Source organism: Ambystoma mexicanum, chromosome 8, assembly GCF_040938575.1.
Source record: "Ambystoma mexicanum isolate Mex_15411 chromosome 8, UKY_AmexF1_1, whole genome shotgun sequence".
Taxonomy (NCBI): Eukaryota; Metazoa; Chordata; class Amphibia; order Caudata; family Ambystomatidae; genus Ambystoma; species Ambystoma mexicanum.
The window spans coordinates 755,442,502-755,460,588 of record NC_090929.1 but is presented as its reverse complement, the minus strand read 5'-3'; the positions used below and the strand labels follow the sequence as shown (position 1 = coordinate 755,460,588).

The 18,087-nt window shown below is 44.5% G+C and overlaps 1 protein-coding gene across 1 annotated transcript in view; it reads left to right on the top strand.

Moving 5' to 3' along the window:
• HELLS (helicase, lymphoid specific) overlaps positions 1-18,087 on the top strand; it is a 588,544-nt gene that overhangs the window by 263,946 nt on the left and 306,511 nt on the right. The window contains exon 14 of the mRNA XM_069610592.1: positions 17,361-17,512. Coding sequence (XP_069466693.1) covers positions 17,361-17,512 — 152 coding nt within the window. The remainder of the gene's footprint in view (positions 1-17,360; positions 17,513-18,087) is intronic.

Below are 18,087 nucleotides of genomic sequence, written 5' to 3'. Positions count from 1 at the left end.
GACTACGACACGCTCTAAAGCACTCAACGGTATCTAGCTTGCCATTCAAGCCTGAATGGTCCAAAACGAGCTCTGTCTTGACGATGAGACAGATCCTGATCATAGACAGCCCAGCAAAACTAGAGCCCACCACATACTACCAAACCTTTGACATAGATGGAAACTGTAGCCAAAGAAGTCAAGACGCTGGGGGTGTACCTTAACTTATCACTTACCCTCTCCCGACAAGTTCATGCCATCACCTTTGCCTCATCTTATACTGCCAAACTCATCATTGCATGCAGACCACACCTCAGTGTGGAGAACCGCATCACTTTGGCTAGAGCTCTAATCCTCTCTAGTACAGACTATTGTAATGTCATCTTCGCAGGCTCCTCCACCAAAAATATTAATATCCAGATTGTACAAAACCACACTATCAGAGGGGCACTCAATATCCTGAAGTCAGAACACATAACCACATTCTGAAGAAATATTCACTGGTTACCAGTTAAAGTCTGTGTTAAATGTAAAGTCTGTGTAATTTAAAGTACTTTCTCGGCCACAAATACCTATCTTACACTGCTCCTCGCTACCTCGTCAAACTTGATCTCCAAAATGCAACCAGCCAGACCAACCCGCTCAGCCTACCTGACGACACTAAGATACAAAAAGCAGGCGGGTCCAGCTTCCCTGTTATTGCGGCCAACTATTGGAATGCCATGCCTACTGAACTTATTTCTAGCTTATAATGCTAAAATACATTTGCTGCCCCTTCTAGTGCTAAGGCAACTAAGATATCGCTCGCCCAATAGCACTGCCTCGGAATACCAAGAAATCAAGACTCAAGAAATCAAGGGCACCAGGCCGGATGGCCTGAGTAATATAGATATCAAACAAAATGCTGACGCGTGGACAGATTTCATCAGTACGCTCTTTGAGCACTGCAGAGATGCACAAGCGATCCCGACATCATGGACAGAAGCGGTAATTGTACCGATTTTCAAACAAGGTGACAGAAGAACCGGGCAATTATCGCCCAATAGCACTCTTGGACATAATTGGCAATCTTTGCTACTATACTGTTAAGGCATTTTCAAACTTGGGCCAAAACATCACTGGCAAACGACCCCTTTCAAATGGTTTTCCTCAAGAACGGAAGCACCATAGTAAACATTTCTATGCTGAACATTATAAAAGCAAAGGTAAAGCAAGGAGCGGCACCAGTACATATGGCTTTCATATGCCTATCACAGGCATTCGACAGAGTGGACAGGGAAAGACTATGGAGCAAACTGGAAAGTCGGAAATGCCCAGGAGAGCTACTGGACCCAGTGAGGGCCCTTCACGAGAACACCAGAATAAGAGTTTGCCTGAACACCCAAGGTACGCTGACGCGTGAAATTACAGCCAACTGCGGAGTAAAGCAAGGCTGCCCATTAGCCCCGGCACTTTTTATCGCATACCTGGGTGACTTTAAAGAAACAGAACTCTCAGTAAGGTCCTTCCCGCCTAAACTAGGAAACAGCTATTTCACAGCTACTGTATGCAGACAACCTTATTCTACTGGACCAGACGGAGATAGGCCTACAGCGCCAATTAAACAACTTGGCGACATACATGGAACAAAACAACCTACAAGTAAATAAGAAAAAAACAAATATTCTGACATTAAGGCGAGATGCAAAAAAAAAAAACAGAAGTCACAAATGGTATCTGGATAAGGAAATAATCGAGGTGGTTACTGACTACAAGTACTTAGGAGTCCTGATAGATGCCTCAAACCAAGAGGACTCCAAGCAAACAACTTTGGAAAAAAGCAAAAAACCTGGCAGCACAGATGAGAACCCCTGGATGGAAAATACGGGAAATTTTCTATCACTCCGGTCATCCAATTCCACAAAGGGAAAGTAGTCCCGACCATCACCTATGGGATGGGTGCCATGTTGAATATACCGAACACCATATGGCAGAAATTGGAAGGGTACCTGTGAAACTCTGCTAGGTCTACATAATTCAGTTTCAATGGACCTTATTAGACAAGAGTTAGGCCTACTCTCTCTAGAACAATCAGTAACCTTGAGTGCCATGCAAATCCTAAGAAATACTTTACTACCAGAGGCCCCACCAACATATAAGATTATCAGATTTGAAATATCAAGTCATAAACTGACTGCCTTAAACAGCTGGATGGACAAGCTAAAAGAGAAACTGGAGGAGGTGGCATGCACAGAAGCAGACTTGCAAGCAAACCCAGAAAGAGTAAAAGACAAATTGAAGGCCCAAGACTGGATAAACACCCTGGAAAAAGCACATGGAAATAAATTGGCAAAACATCTCCCGACCTTCAATAGCCTGAATAAACCGCTACCATACTGTACAAAGTTTCCGGATAAAATATTAAGAGCATTCTACATGAGAGCACGTTTAAATCGCCTCCTGACACGAGAAATTCAGGCAATCCGACTAAAAACTGCACCTCAAGATTGCAGACTATGTGGAGAAACCGACAAACTGGAAACAATAAAACATCTGTTAATGGAGTTCCCGGAGCTAAGAAAAATACGGACCGACTTCCTCAACCTGTGCACCAGCTGGGTAGGCGTACATGGAGAGGAACAAGCCACCTGGTGGAATAGACTAATGTTGGGTGAAGAGACTCCCTGGACCTTGGCCGCAGCAAAAATTCTGGAAGCAGCCTTCCAAAAAGTAAATGAACGAACTGAACAGAGACCCACCGGTGCAGCCAAAGGCCCATTATGGAGGCAATTAACTTAATCTAATAACATTTCGTCTTCTTCCTCTTCTCTCCTGACTTCTGGGTGCCACCTTGCCACCAGGGCTTTGCTCTGCACGTCTTTTGGACTCCTGTTTGTTCGTTCTTCCTTCTTTTATGTCTGTAATTTCTTAGCTCCTAAGGATACTGCAAGAGTCTTGTAAAAATTGCTAAAGCAATTATATACGAGTAAATAAAAAAAATACTCTTAGCAGTTGGTAAAAGACAAAGGTTGTTAGAACACCAAGAGACCACAAATAATAAGCAGGTAAATACTTTTGGATCCCTTAAGAAGAGTCATGCAATTCAATAGACTAAGCCAAAGTCTGTGGGCAAGTCTGGTCTAGGATGAAGTACTTCTGGTAAGTAAATGGAAAAGTTTTGCACAAGTTCTTAGGAGTCTTTGATGAAAAGAAGTCCTATGTAGGGCCACAAGCTGATTAGACTTGTGAGTTGTAGAAGTTGCAATCACTCTACAGTAAGAGGTAAGTTCTCGGACTTTTTACAGTACCTTAGAAATTAAGAAAAGATGCAGCTGATGACTTCTGTTCCTGTGCAGCTCTGCAGATCTCACTGTTCCTGGACCTCAGTCGTGGGGACAAGACGGAGGACGTTGGAGTCTCCTGGGATGGTCAAAACTTGCAAACGTCACTTTCAGTGGCTATTCAGTGTTTCACCCCCTGGCTGTCGAGATGGAATTTCCTTGCTTCTGGGGTCCCGCACTCTGAGGGGGCTCGGTCTGTCTTCCTGGGAGTCCAGAAGATCTTCCTGAAGCTCTAGGCCAGCTTAAAAGCAACACACACAATATGATGTTCCTCTCCCTGGTTATACGGTTTCCAGCAGCAACTCTGGCAACTCAACCAGCTGCGAGATGGATGTCCTGGTGGTTTACTTTGGAGTTGATTGGTCCCACCAACTCAAGGGGAGATGTCAGAGCTTCAGCACTGCAGCAGGTCTTCACTGGGCAAACCAACGGACCAGGAGTTGGAGCAAACGTCTCTTCCAAGTTCTTTTTTATTGTATTAGTTGAATTTAATCAACCATTCAATATTATACAAAAAGATGTTATTACAATAAAATGATTCAATTTGCATTTACAGAACATAAAACCAACCTTGCAATGCTGTTACCACGACATATTGAGTACTTCAATGTTGGAAGAAAATAAAAATGCATATGTGAGAAACAAATTCACCAGAAGAAATCAACACATAGCCACAAGATACATGATACACAACAGAATACATATTGTACAGCTCATGATCTAGACACAGGCCAAAACCCAGAACCATTTATGTCGATGTTCGGCGATCGTTTGTATATTAACTACTTCACTTGCACTTCCAGGTTAGATGGTCACTGCTGTTCCAGTGTCCATTTCAAGACTATTCCAAAAATGAATGGTTGCCAATTGAAGTGGTAATTGTTCATTACTCATTGTCCAGCTGGTACTATATGGCAAATTACCCTTGAACTTGCAGTGTTTATCATAATATATTTGTATGAGATGACAAAAGGCCTCACATTGAGTAATCAAATATTCCAGGGTTTCCGGCACATCTATATCATTGCAAAATCTGCACACATTAGCTTGCGGGTCTATAAGATGTCGTTTTGCAAGACTGTTTTACAGGCCACAGATTAAATCGCAAACCTAAAATTGACAGCCTGTATTGCAGTGTCAGAGCTTTGATTAAATACACAGGCAAGGTACGCATCTTATTTCGGTGGGAACCTGCACGCATTACCATGCTTGTAGTTCACGCAGAGTTCACGTGCGGGTCTAGTCCGTATTATATAATTTTGCTTTATCTGGATTATTAATCATCAGCTCAATGCTAATATTGCTATTAGCTAGAATTTGACACTTTGTTTACCCAGTCTTCCATGAAAGTGATCCGATGTGAACATGTAAGCTGACAAGTCTCAAGATATTAACATTAGTGGAGATCAAGCATTTCCGAAATAAAGAACATCGCCAGTTGTACAAGGCATTTAAAGAAACCAGCCCAAGTTCATATCTGATCCATGCGTCTGGTACACACTGGAAGCTTTAACATTTGATTCCAGAATTTTGCCTCCCACTTATCAAATCGGAAACTAGATCTGATAGGAAAGGTTTCCAGGCCATAAAATATTGCTGGCACCACCTTCTGATTCCAATAAAACCATGCTGCTTTAATGGAAAATTTTACATACCTCCACATGATGATTTGACATTGGCATACTGCTGTGTTCAATTTCTTTCTTACACAAGTATTCTGACTCTTTGCGTTAATTGTACCCTCGAAACACGTGCCCAGATAAGTATACTGGGTCACAATTTGCAGTTGTATTTTGTTTACAATCCACAAAACGTTTTAAACCGGTTCTTGTTGGCGAGTATAGTACGACCTGTTTTTTCAGTCTTAATTCGTTTACTTGGATGTAGTTTTGCAAAGCTTTTAGTAATTTTTGCAGACCAACTTGGGTCTTGGAAATTAAGACAAGGTCGTCAGCATATAAGTTATTTTATATGTTCATTAGCTGGTTTGGGAGAGTCGGATTGAACATTTGCAAATACATGTTTAACATTGTGTATAAAGTAATTGAACACTGCGGATGCCAATAAGCATCCTTGCTTGAGTCCACGTGCTGTGTGGATGGGAGCAGAGGACACCGTTTTGTGAGACGGACAAGTATGGACGTATCAGTGTAGCGCCTGAATGATTTCAAGTAAGATTGTTGGGCATTGATATTTCCTTAATTTCTCAAATCTCATTTGATTCCATCTTGCGAGTCAAGCTGAGGCCAAATCCACAAATGCAAAGTATACTGGTTGCCCCTGGGACTGGCACTGAGCCTTGATTGCATTTAGACACATCAAATTGATGTGTTCCCATGCCTGGTACAAAGCCAGTTTGATTAGGATTGTGTAAATCATTGTCAAGTGTCCATGCATTGAAATCCTTAAGTACTAGATTTGTGAAAATCTTCCCTGGAGCATCCAATGCTATAGATCTATAACTTTGGGGTAACATGCAATCGCCCTTTTTTAAATATGGGTATGATCACAGATTTTCCAAGATTTCGGAACTTTTTGAGACAGTATTGCAAATTTGAAGATGTGAAACAAGATCAGGGCCCATTCAGGGATATTTGCTTTAAGCATGCAATTGCTAAATCCATCTGGACCGGCAGCTCTGGGCGAGCTCGCACGCCGTATTAGGTCTTCAATGTCTGCTAGGGAGAACTGCTAGGACCAGTTTGCATTAGTTGAAGAGATACTTTGCACTGTATCTAAACTCGGGTCGGCGTAAGACTAGTATACTCAATTAAGCGTAGTCAAAGAAGATAGTTGGATTGAGCATTCGCTTGAGTATAGGAGGATTAAGTATTAAGTAGCTGCCACATATCAGCAGAATTTTTATTCACCATGGCCCGTCCCATATGTTCACTATCCTGTTGGAGCATTCTATGCCTGTGAGACTTGAGCCAGTTCTTGTAAATACATTTGGCCTTATTCAAATCTTGTCGATAGGTTTTGGATCCTATAGCTAACAGACATCATCTCTGTCTCAGATAATCAGCTCCTTTAATTTGAACCTCAGTCAAATGCATGTCTGTATTTGGGGCGGTCATTCCTCATGATGGTAACAGTATTGATAAAGGGTGCTAGCAAATCGGTATACAGAGCTGGGGCATCAGAATTCACATTTCTCTCCACTGTTTGTCTATATGAAACAAGTTTAGCATCAGTTCATCTTATTCTGTTTCTTGGCACGTTGATCAACAGGCATTGATTGGCAATATCTGTTGTTGAGCGCCTGTGATTGTCGAAGACAATTTATGATCACTATATGGCAAAGTGAGCATCTCCAAGCGCTGCAAATGCCTAAATAGCATTTGATCGACATATATAGTTGATTGTGCTTGCACTGTTACGAAACCATGTTGTGCTAGCAGGGATGTCACCTTGGAGTGCCCCATTTACCATAATGAATTGTCTTTCTACCATGAAAGAGATCCAATCCTGTACCTCTTTCGTGTGACGCTTGACATTCCAACAGTCTAAATTTAGATTGCCCAATAGGATGGTAGATGTAATCTGTCAGTATGTATTAAATACAGGATGCGGCTTAAACCTGCATAAAAGGCCTTGTCTGTTGATGCTGCAGGATTACGATACAAATTAACCAAAGCCAATCTTTGCATACCACAAGCTATTTTGACCAACAAGATATGGGCACTTTCAACACCCCACTCTGCAATGGAAAAAACTATTTTTAAATTCACCGCCACTAGAAGACCGGAAGCTGGCCTCCCTCCGGTCAAACGAGCAGGAGAAAGAACAATATCATACCCATCTCATGCAGAGGGAGTTGTAAGCCATGTTTCCTGAAGGGCAATTATATGGTAATCATGTGGCAAATTTTCAATAGCAGTTTGTAGGTGTGAATGCCCTCTTGAAGTCCAACTTGCAATACACAAGTTCTGCAAAGGATCCAGCAAGGATGGTTACTGACTCGTGGTTGCTAGTCCCCTCGTCTCTGGATTCACATGCATGACTACTGATAGTTTGTTTTGTACATGAATCCCTGTGGTTTGTCAGTTGCCTTCGCACATCTTCAGCCAATAGGAAGCCCATGTCGAACAGGCGAATTTTTTTGCCTGCCATAGAAGGTTTGCGCCCACCCCCGAAGGTATCCATAATCTAATTATTGATTGCGTTGTATCTGCAATAAATTCTATTTGGTCGATGTCTTGAGATGTAATATCTTGCAGAGTACTCGCATCACTGAAGATGTTCAAGACACTCCTTCTGTTCAGGTCATATGAAGGAAGGTTTCCCCTCTACATTTTAGAATAAATGAATGGACATGACTAGCTCTCTCATGAACTTGTTTGGTCTGAGGGGTTGAATACTGACTGGAATTGGAGCTACTTGGAATTTGATTCAAAGAAGGCAACTGATGGGTTTCTCTATTAAATCTGGTCACATCTGAGAAATGTGAAGGATATGCATCTTCTAATGATGCATTTGATTTCTGAATGCCAGGCCTGATAGAAACTGGTGGCTCCATGGGTGCTTCACGAGGCGCAGCACGTTCAGACAGGTAAGTCTCATCTGTTTTATTGTTGCAATCGTCTGTGGACTGCGCTTCATGGACCACACTAGGCAGGTTATGAGACGATTGAAAGGTGATCGTTTTTGGATTTAAAGAGTTTACCACCACACAATTTGCACTCTGCGCCTCTGATTGCCTGATGGAATCTGAGTTGATTTAAAGGAGTGTGATGGAGAAGCCACCGGTGTATCTGCTTAATTTGTTGCCGCCATGCTGGTTTCCTGCACCAGGGCTACACACAATGGAATCACTAAAGAGCGGGCAAGCTAGCCGGTTTGGAACCAGCCAGTACGTTGCGTTTGTGGCGGCGGAGCAGAACCACCAATGGCTTGAAATAAAGCATTAAGAGCATTAGGCCCTCTAACGCCAGGCATATTCTTGGATTTTTTTTCGCAATAGCACGCGGGCCCTTGATCTGACTATGAATTTGTTCTCCTTGTGTAGCAGATTGCCCGCTAATTGTTGGGCTGCAGGAGACCACGGAACTACATCTGCCTCGCCAATTTTACCAGCGTCCGCCGAGAGATCGATGTACGAGGTGTCCTTAACATTGATCACCTCAGACATCGAAATCTGTATTGCTGGACGAATGCTATCAAAAGCAGGGAGCGGAGAAGCATGCACCGCTCCTCATGGCTGAGGCGGGCATTGATTGCTGGTTCTGAATGGCAAGGGTACGCACAGGGGTGCAGTAGGGCAATGGCATTTGGACATATGGTCAGAAATTAGGTCATGATTTACATTTATCCTTGACATTGTCTGTTTGAAGTATTGGATTATAGACTGGTATCTCAGTCCATACTTCTAACAGTTTGACCAATGTTACTATTGATGTATTAATGGCTGTTAAATTCCACACCATGAGGACAATTTGGCGATAGTGATGATGGAACGGATACCACTTGCTTTAGTTTAGTAGGCACTCGGGGCGTAGGATGCACAAAAGAGGGTAACGTCGAGCAAGACTGAGAGTAGAGGTCAGCTTATCCACAGATACTTTAAGTGAATTAATATCTTGCACTATTGAAATAGGGGACTTGCACTGGCTGGCATAGATAGAAATACCTGTGGATTCACCACAGTCCTTCAGAAAAGGAATCGGGGACCACACCGGCAGGACACCCTGTTTGTTAGCTGCCACACTGCCCTTTACAGAATCTAGAATGGTTTTATCCAACAAACAGCTATGCATACCAGGCACCAAGGGGGTAGAGTCCAAATCAAGATTGATTACGTTGCCTGCTAAGCGGGCTAGTGCAGGCTCCGCCATACATGACAACGGCACAGCGGACGAACGGCCCGCCAACGGTCGGATCTTAAAGGAGTCTAATGACCATGCGGTCGGGATGCACTATTTTAGGAGAGGCTGTGCAGACCGAGATCTTATCTTTATGCACCCTGTTGGGCATATTGGATTTTAGAGTTTAAATTGTAAACACGATGAAAAAGCACAAGTTCAAGCACAAGTGACGCTTTCCACACAAACAAGACTTACTAGGAGCTTCTAGATGACAAAATAAAGCAGCGCGTTAACCTCACTGAACCGTTGTGCCGCGGCCAAAGCGGTACTTAAGAGTACTTGCACGCGTGCGCTGTGCGAGAGCGGAATAGGCTAAATAGCAAAAGCAGCCTGGGAGCCTATCCCCACAATCCAAGGCAGAGCTAGGTACTGTCACTCCAAGTTCAAACAACTGGTGGTATTCCTTGCAGATTTCTTGCAGCCAAAAGTCACAAAGTCCAGCACACGGCTCTCACAGCAAAGCCATACTTAAGAGTCTCTTCCAAGTTCTTCTTCGGATTCCTTTGTCCAGTGATCGACTGCCTTTGGCCTAAAAAGACCTTGCCTTTTATGCAAGTTTCATTCGCAGCATAGCTGTCACTCACAGCAGGGTGGCTGTCCTCAAAGGACAGCCAGCCAAACACCTTTGGGTGCATTTCTGTAACCAAGGGGATTAAGCACAGGTAGTTTTCGGAAACCTACCTCTCTTACTGCCAGACACGCTGGAGCCAGAGGTGGCCTTCATCAGTGAACCCCGCCAAAAACAAAGAAAGGGACCAAACCTGCTTTGACACGCTGAAGTACCTTTCCAACAAGAAACGGCGAAAAGACTGGTGCTATTTTGACAATGGGCACCCATGAGTGCTTTACTGCAGCTGCAATTGCAGCCTTCGGTAGAAACACACTGGTAGGAAAAAGTAAACCCCTGCCACCAGTCATTGTAGAAAGGTTAACCAAAATGTTACATGAGAAACTAGACGTAGGGGATACCAAGTAACCTCTCCAGTACCCTATTGTAAGATATTGTGTGCTGGGTCTATAAAGTTACAAATGTATGTAGTCAATTTCACTTCACTGCTCTTGGAAACAGTAGTTTAACCAAGAGAAGGTATTTAAACCTTTGGGAAATCTGAAAGACTTCCCTGTGCCACAGCACTGACAGTGCTGTGTCACAATGTAAAAATAGGATGCTTAATGGAGCTTGTCAGACTCCAAAACCAAAAGAGTTCAAGTCAAAGAAAAATACGTGAGTGGGGCAAAAGGTCACTCTCTCCAGGATAAAAATTGAAAGTCCTAAAGCCCAGCGAAGAGCTGGGGGTCTTTAAGGTAGAAGGGAAGGAACAAGTTACTTACCTGTAAATGTTCTCGAGCATGGGTCTGGCATGGATTCACATGCTCATGGACATTCCCAGTCAGGCTGGGAATCCTCGGTAAAGAAAATAAATCGGTGTCACTTTTGAACTGTCTTTCTCATAACAACCAATGACTGGTCTGTGGGTCCTACTGCCCCCAGCCAATGACTGCCCTCTACCTAAGCCCCTCCTCTGGCAGCCATCTTCAGATTTGGTAGCATGTAAAGTGGCAGTAGGACAAAGAGCCGCAGAGGGGTTTGCATGTGAACCCATGCCAGACCCAAGCAGGAGAACAGTTACAGGTAAGTAACTTGTTCCTTCTCCAACATGGGGTCTGGCATGGCTTCACATGCTCATGAATAAAGAATACATAGCAGTACACACATGCACAACCACGGGAGGTGGCAAGGCTCAACATTAAACATCTCCACATTAAGCAGCTCTTACCCCTCACCAGGCTCATCTTCAAGCGAACAGATTGCGCAGCACTGCTTGGCTGACTCTGGAATACCTGTCGACACAGTAGTACTTCGTGAAGGTGTGAGTCGACCTTCACGTAGCAGGCCTGCAGATGTCAAGCACGGGCACACCAGAGAGGAACGCTGTAGTTGCAGCGATCGCTCTGGTCGAATGGGCTCTCAGACAGCCATGCAACAGTCGGTTTGCCAACCATTGACAATGGGTGATGCAGCTGGATAGCCACCTGGAAATGGAAGCCTTGGAGAGGGCCTGCCCATGGTTCACAGGGCCGAAGTTCACAAAAAGTTGCAACGTCTGCCGAAATCTTTGTGCAGTCCACATAGAACTTCAGCGCTCTAGCCACATCCAGCGAGTGCAAAGTCCTCTCAGCCAGCGACAAAGGCATCGGGAAGAATACTAGTAATGCCAAGGGCTTGTTTAGATGAAAGTCCAACGGCACCTTGGGCATGAAGGAGGGGTGACCGCAGCGCCACCCTCATCTTGTGGAATGTCAAATAGGGCGGTTTACAAGAGGGGGCCGGGATCTCTCCCACTCGTGCTGAGGTGATGGCGACAAGAAAAGCTGTTTTCCACGACAATCTTCAATGGCGCCGAATGTACAGACTCGAACGGGAGACCCATGAGCCTATTAAGCACCACATTGAGCACCCACGCCGGAGCCCTCGGCGGCGGGAACCAGCGAAAATAGTCCTTTGACGAACTCCTTGACCAAACGATGCGACCATAAGGATGATCGTCCAGGAGATATGGTGTAACGGGAGTTAGCCGCCAGATGAACCTTGATGGAAGTATGGGCAAGGCCTGCCATGGCCAACGACAACAAATACAGGAGCACCTGCGGAGCAGTGACTCGTAGAGGGTCGATCTCCACTGCAGTTGCTGCTGGACACCGTAGACCCAGGTAGAGGAACACCAGTTCGTGTGCGTTGCTTTTTAGTTGGCCAAGAGCTCCAGGAAGATCCTTCGGACTACAAGGAAGCAGGATTGACCAAGCCTGAGCCACCTCAACAGAGTGCTGGACCACAGATGCAAGGAAAGCCCATCTCAACAGCCAAGAGTTGGCAGTGGTGCTATTTACTGAGACGCGAGTAGCTGAAACCGCGTAGTACCACTGAATAGAAGTTGGTCCTTTTCTGTTGCTGACTGTCCCATTGCAGTGCAGGAGTCCTCAAATGTCCTCCCTCTTGCCCACACGACTGAGGCCCAGGAACACAGGATCTGCAGAACTCCACAGGAACAGAAGCCAGCCAAAGCCAGTTTCTTCTAACGTAACTGTAAAGTCTAAGGATCTTACCACTTGTCGTGTACCGTCACTTGTTCTCTGTGGAGGCTTGTCTTGGTTGCGTCTGTAGAGTTGCCAACAGCTTCTTTACCCCACAAGCCTAATCCGCTTGTGGCCTTACTTTGATTTCTTCCTTTCTACAAAGACTTCTAAAACATTGCAAGACTTTTTTACCTGCCTGCAAGAATTGCTTCAGCTCGCCTTGACTTTTGTCCAATTGACTTTGGCCTGGCTCCCTGAATAAAACACCTCTTCCCATTGACTGTGTTTAGCTCTCCTTCCAGGAAGGGGTAAACTGTTTTGGCATTGGGGGTTACCAAAGTACTTACTGCTTTGTGAGATCTCTTGTTTTATTCTAATCTGTTTCTTTTGACATACTTTTGTATTCTCCATGATATCCCATACAATCCTCGCCACTCCTCATCCCCATTGTAAACTCTGCATTACCCGCACGCCCACCGGAGCAGAGACCCACAACTACAGTGACTACGCTCCCGCAAGTAAGCACCGTCATGCCGTACTGCCTCGTGGTTTAAGCCATGACCGTTAAAATAACTTCCATGGGTTGCGCGTAATACCCCCGCGGCTCGCCTCACCATCACTGTACCACAATGGACACCACGCTCGGCACTCTGCCTTGCTAGACGCTTGGCCCTTACCGGTCAAGTGGGACAGCGAGTAGAGCGCTCGCTTTGACATCCGTGCAGAGCCTGCTAATGCAGGTTTGAATCCCGGCAGGGCCAAATTCAGCCTTTCATCCTTCCGAGGTCGATAAATGAGCACCAAACACTGTGGGTAATAAGCAGCGCTCAGATACCTGAGGGCTCGTAGCGCTATATAAATGCCAAATTATTATTTTAATTATTAATTAAGACTCTGCGTGCCTCACTTGTTACAATTCCAATCAAATTTGTAACACTGCTAACGTACTGCCTTCAAACCCTTGTATAGTTGATTTAAATTGCCGCATCACCTGACAGTTGACTTACCTGTTGCCTCACCTGACTAGCCCAAGATTGCCAGTTTCGAGATGATGCTAACATTCCTAATTACTATATCTGTTCTGCCTAATGCCCTATGCAGTACCCTGCACAGGAGGCCACTTCATCATGGTCAATGGTCTAGCCAGGCTAGGATGGCAGCGCCACCAACCAGTTCCTTGTCCTACCCCATTCTTCCCACCACACCCACCTTTCCCACCCACAAGCAACCACAATTATGCTACTATGCCCAGTGCCATCACTCTAGCTGAGCCCACCTCGCCTAACTTAACCCACCTACACACCCACCGGCATCAAAACCAACAACAAAACACCATCTCTGGGCACCACCAGACTCGGACTTGGAGCCGGAACCAGACGAAACCAGCCAGCACCAAGGCCCAACACAACCGCTGTCACCCCTACCTCAGCCACGCCCATGCCATACAACCACCCAATCAATACTCTTACCAACAACTATAACAAGCCAACCACAACTCAAACCAACACAACCCAGTCCTCCAACCCCAAGACCACATCACCCTCAGACCACGCTCTCAAAACCAAAGGCGCACTGATCATTGTACGATCACTCTGTGCCCACGCCATAGAAATTCATGAACTCATCTTAGACTACCAACTTGACATGCTAGTAATTATGGAATCTTGGTTGGACCCAGCTGCAGGCCCACTAACCATTACCATCCCACAAGGATATAGTATCCTCTGAACAGACAGGAACAACCTCCAAGGAGGTGGAGTGGCCATCATAGCTAGAACCCCTCTACAATCGGAGCCTGCCCCTTAGAACAAATAAACGGATACAAACTCTTATTAGTCGAACTCACCCCAACTCAAACCACTACAAACTTCCTATTAGTGTACAGATCACCCAATAAAAATACTCACCCAAACCTAGACATTCTACTATTGCTTACGCCTCGAAGCCCAAAACAGAATGCATTATCCTAAGTGATATCAACCTAGGGTTTAATGACCCGCTGATAGACGCCTCTGCCTTCCACACAGCCATGAACCTCACGCAATTGATTAAAGACCCCACACACCCCAAAGGTAGAACGGTGGACTGGATCCTTACCCTGAACTCGCAAGTCACTATCGACTCTAACTCCCCCATAGTGTGGTCAGACCTTTTCGTGATTAGCTTCACACTGGCCCATAGCCATACTGAGTTACCACTCCCGAACTACCCGAGACATTTGAAACCAGAAATATAAAAAAGTTCCCGACAGTTAGTCTAGTCCCGGTCCTGAGCACAGCTTTCGCTAACATCATCCCTAATACCAATAATCCTAATTATCAGACTGTCAACCCATTGATGTACTCTCTCCGTCGCCACTAAAACGTGGAAACCCGATAAACGTTCATGCTTCTGGTTTGATGAAGAACTAGTCTCCCTTAGACGCACTAAAAGATCTCTAGACCATATACATAGGAAAGCTAACGACCCAGATTTGGCTAAGGCCTTTGAAACAGCCAATAAAATCTATGATAATCTCACATAAAGCAAATGCCTTCAACCAGCAAATTGCTAACGCTAATTCTGACAGTAAAGAGCTATTCTCTATCCTTGGAGAACTTGAGAATCCTGACCAAGCCATATCGCCACAATTCCAGTAAAGCATGGTGCACTACTATACAAGACGCACTAGCTTCCAAAATAACGCATCTACAAAAGAAAATCGACAGTAAAAAAAAACTCCTTGCTGAAAAAACTACACCCAATATTACCTCCAGCCTCCCACCTTCCTGCATCCCTTCTATTTCTCCCCAGTTACCAACAAAAGTGCTAGACACTAAAGCAAAGCTCAAAGCCTCAAACTGCAAAGAAGACCAATTTCCATCCCATCTAGTCGAGAAGTGTGCCCCCTCTCTATCACCCATCACTGACTTTAACGCCTCCTTCAGCTCCAATACTGACCCTACCAGCATCAAAAAAGCTTGGGTAACTGCTCTCCAAAAAAACATCACTAGACCCCTCAGTACCCACCAACTACTGCCCAATAACCACTGTCCCATTCCTCCTGAAAATTATCGACAAAGTAGCTTACTCCCAGATCCAAAACCACTTAGCGCAAAACCAACTATTGAGGGACCGACGATCAGGGTTCCGCCCAACCACAGTACAGAAACCGCCTTACTCGACTTGAAGATCCAAATGGATGCTTCCAGAGAATCAAATAGGTCAAATAGCATGAGTAGGCATAACTTATCAGCGGCTTTCGACCTGGTCGACCACAACAAAGATTGCACAACCTTGGCTAATAACTTCAATCTGTCAGCTAATGCCTCCGAATGGATCAAATCTTTCCTCGCAGACAGGACCTCAAGAGTGGCCATTGGCAAAGAGTCAGCCGACCCAATACCAGTACCCTTGGGCGTCCTGTAAGGATCCAGACTATCACCCACCCTATACAACGCCTACACCAAACTTCTATTGCAGCGCTGGATGCCATGGGTGTCATCTATACTAACTTCGCTGATGACACTCAGAAGATCCTCATCCTGCTAACCGGTAACCACGAGATTGACGCACTAGTAACAATCTACTCACTTATCCAAAACTGGATGGCCAATAACAGCCTGTGTCTCAATGACAAAACGGAGCTATTAATACTAGGATCACCCAAAATAGCCTCCCTACCACCGATCTACACTTCATTCACCATTGATGGCACGACCATTCCGGTATTGAAACAAGTGAAAACACTGGAGTGTACCTTGACGCCACACTAACATGACCAAACATATCAATAGTCTATCCTCCTCTACCTCTTAAACTTCCACACTTATCTCACTCAGCTGCAAATTCCTCACACCTAACTGTTACACTAGCAAGGGCCCTCATACTCTCCAAGTTAGACTTTTGTAATATCCTCTTCCTAGGCACATCTAACACTAACTTGGCCAAACTCCAACTTGTGCAGAACAATGCCCTACGTGTGGCACTAGGCATAAGAAAATCAGACCATATCTCCAATATCAGGAGAGCCAACCATTGGCTTTCCATCAAATCAAGCATACTAATTAAAACCCTCAGCAGCACACACAAATGCATCAACAATAAAGCACCAAAATATCTCCAACAGAGTCACCAGGAAAAACCACACTAGACTCCTTTAGATCAAGCAATAGTGAAAACCTCGATCCCACGCTACAAAAGAGAAAAAGCAGGTGGAAGTAGCTTCAAAGTACTTTCTCCGACACTGGAACACCCACCCCCCAAGCCCCAACATCAAGAATGAATCCTCCTTCCCACTATTTAAAAAATCACTCAAAACCTGGTTATTCAACTTGCCCTTTGTACACGGAACCCAACTGTACACAGCCAACGCCATTGACCTTGTATATACCTGTTTTTAGAAACGCTGAACTGTGTTCATTGGAATCTTCTTTGTATTTATGTACTCTACTTTAAGAATGTATTTGCCAACTGTCTAACTACGCCGTGATACCCCAGGGCCTGGGCGTAAAACAAATGTAATAAATAATGTATTGCTCAGTGATATATTTGTCCAGTGTCATAGCTATTGAAGTAACCTGAGGGTGTAGGAAGGGTCTGTGTGCCATTCCAACTGGGTATTTACTGATACTAGGAGTGTGTATTTTGGTGTTTATTTGTGTTACCCTTATATTGCCAAGAGAAGGCTTACTCATACTGACTGTTGAATAAATTAATAATTGTTTTATCAAGAAACCTTGTGTGTAAGAGTTTATTTGAATACTTGTCACTGTGAATCTGTGTAACTCCTCCACAGCTCACATTGACCCCTCTTGAGAAGCCTGGCTGCTCAACACGCTAACCTGTGTAGTACAGATTTATACCAAAGGTTGGGTTCCTATTGCCAGGAGGTCAGGGTTGTTGTAGTGCACCCATTGTTACTTCATACAATCTTGCTTAACACTACACTAAGACCGAGGGAAGGAGGGACGGTTTGCATAGGAATCCATGTAAGACCCACGCTGGAGAACAAGAGTTAGGCAAGCAACTTCGTTAACTAGCAGCAAAAAAGCAATATTCTAACTGTGGCTTCTGTAAATGGGGCCTTTTTCTGTGGTAATATGCGACTTGACCAGTGTTCTCATTTTGAAATGCGTTTCAGGAAGAGGAACAAAAGACTCAGTTGACGCCTACTGGACGACCAAAAAGGAGAAGTCGAAGATTAGTTAATTACAGTGAACACGAGGATGATGACCCGGAACAATTTGAGACTTATATTAATCAACTAATTATGCAACAAGAAGAGCAAGAGAGGTAATTGCTGAACTAACATTTGCATCACAGTGCAGTTTAATGCCACTTGGGACTGATGCATGTTTCCTTTTAAATTGAATCTTGCCTAGACTACTATAGTGAACCCCAGTGGCATTTACTCTCATCTGGTCACTGCTCCAATATATCATATTTCTCTTGAGCCTTCCAATAACTTTCAAATCACCATAAACCAACTAGCACTTCAGTGACTTTAAAATGTGCATTGCCCTAAAATCAGCGATTCAAAAGCAATGCATTTTTATTCAATTTCTGATTAAGTTGCCAACCTTTATAGCAGCAACACGTGTAGAAGCTTTTTATTTTGAGGTGCATGCTTCAATAATCAAACTTTATGGCTAGGATGATGGAATGTGATACAAACGTATTCACTGGCATAACCCACTTCCTTATGGAAGTTGTAGATCAACTCCCCCGTGATAAATCTGGGCGACCCGAGATAAATGTGCTAAAACAAGTAACAAGAAGGTGAAATAGCCAGATTGCTTGAGCTGTTCCCAAGTGGTGGACGTGTTGGCCTGTATAATGGTAAATTGCTGCATTTCAGCACAAACCTC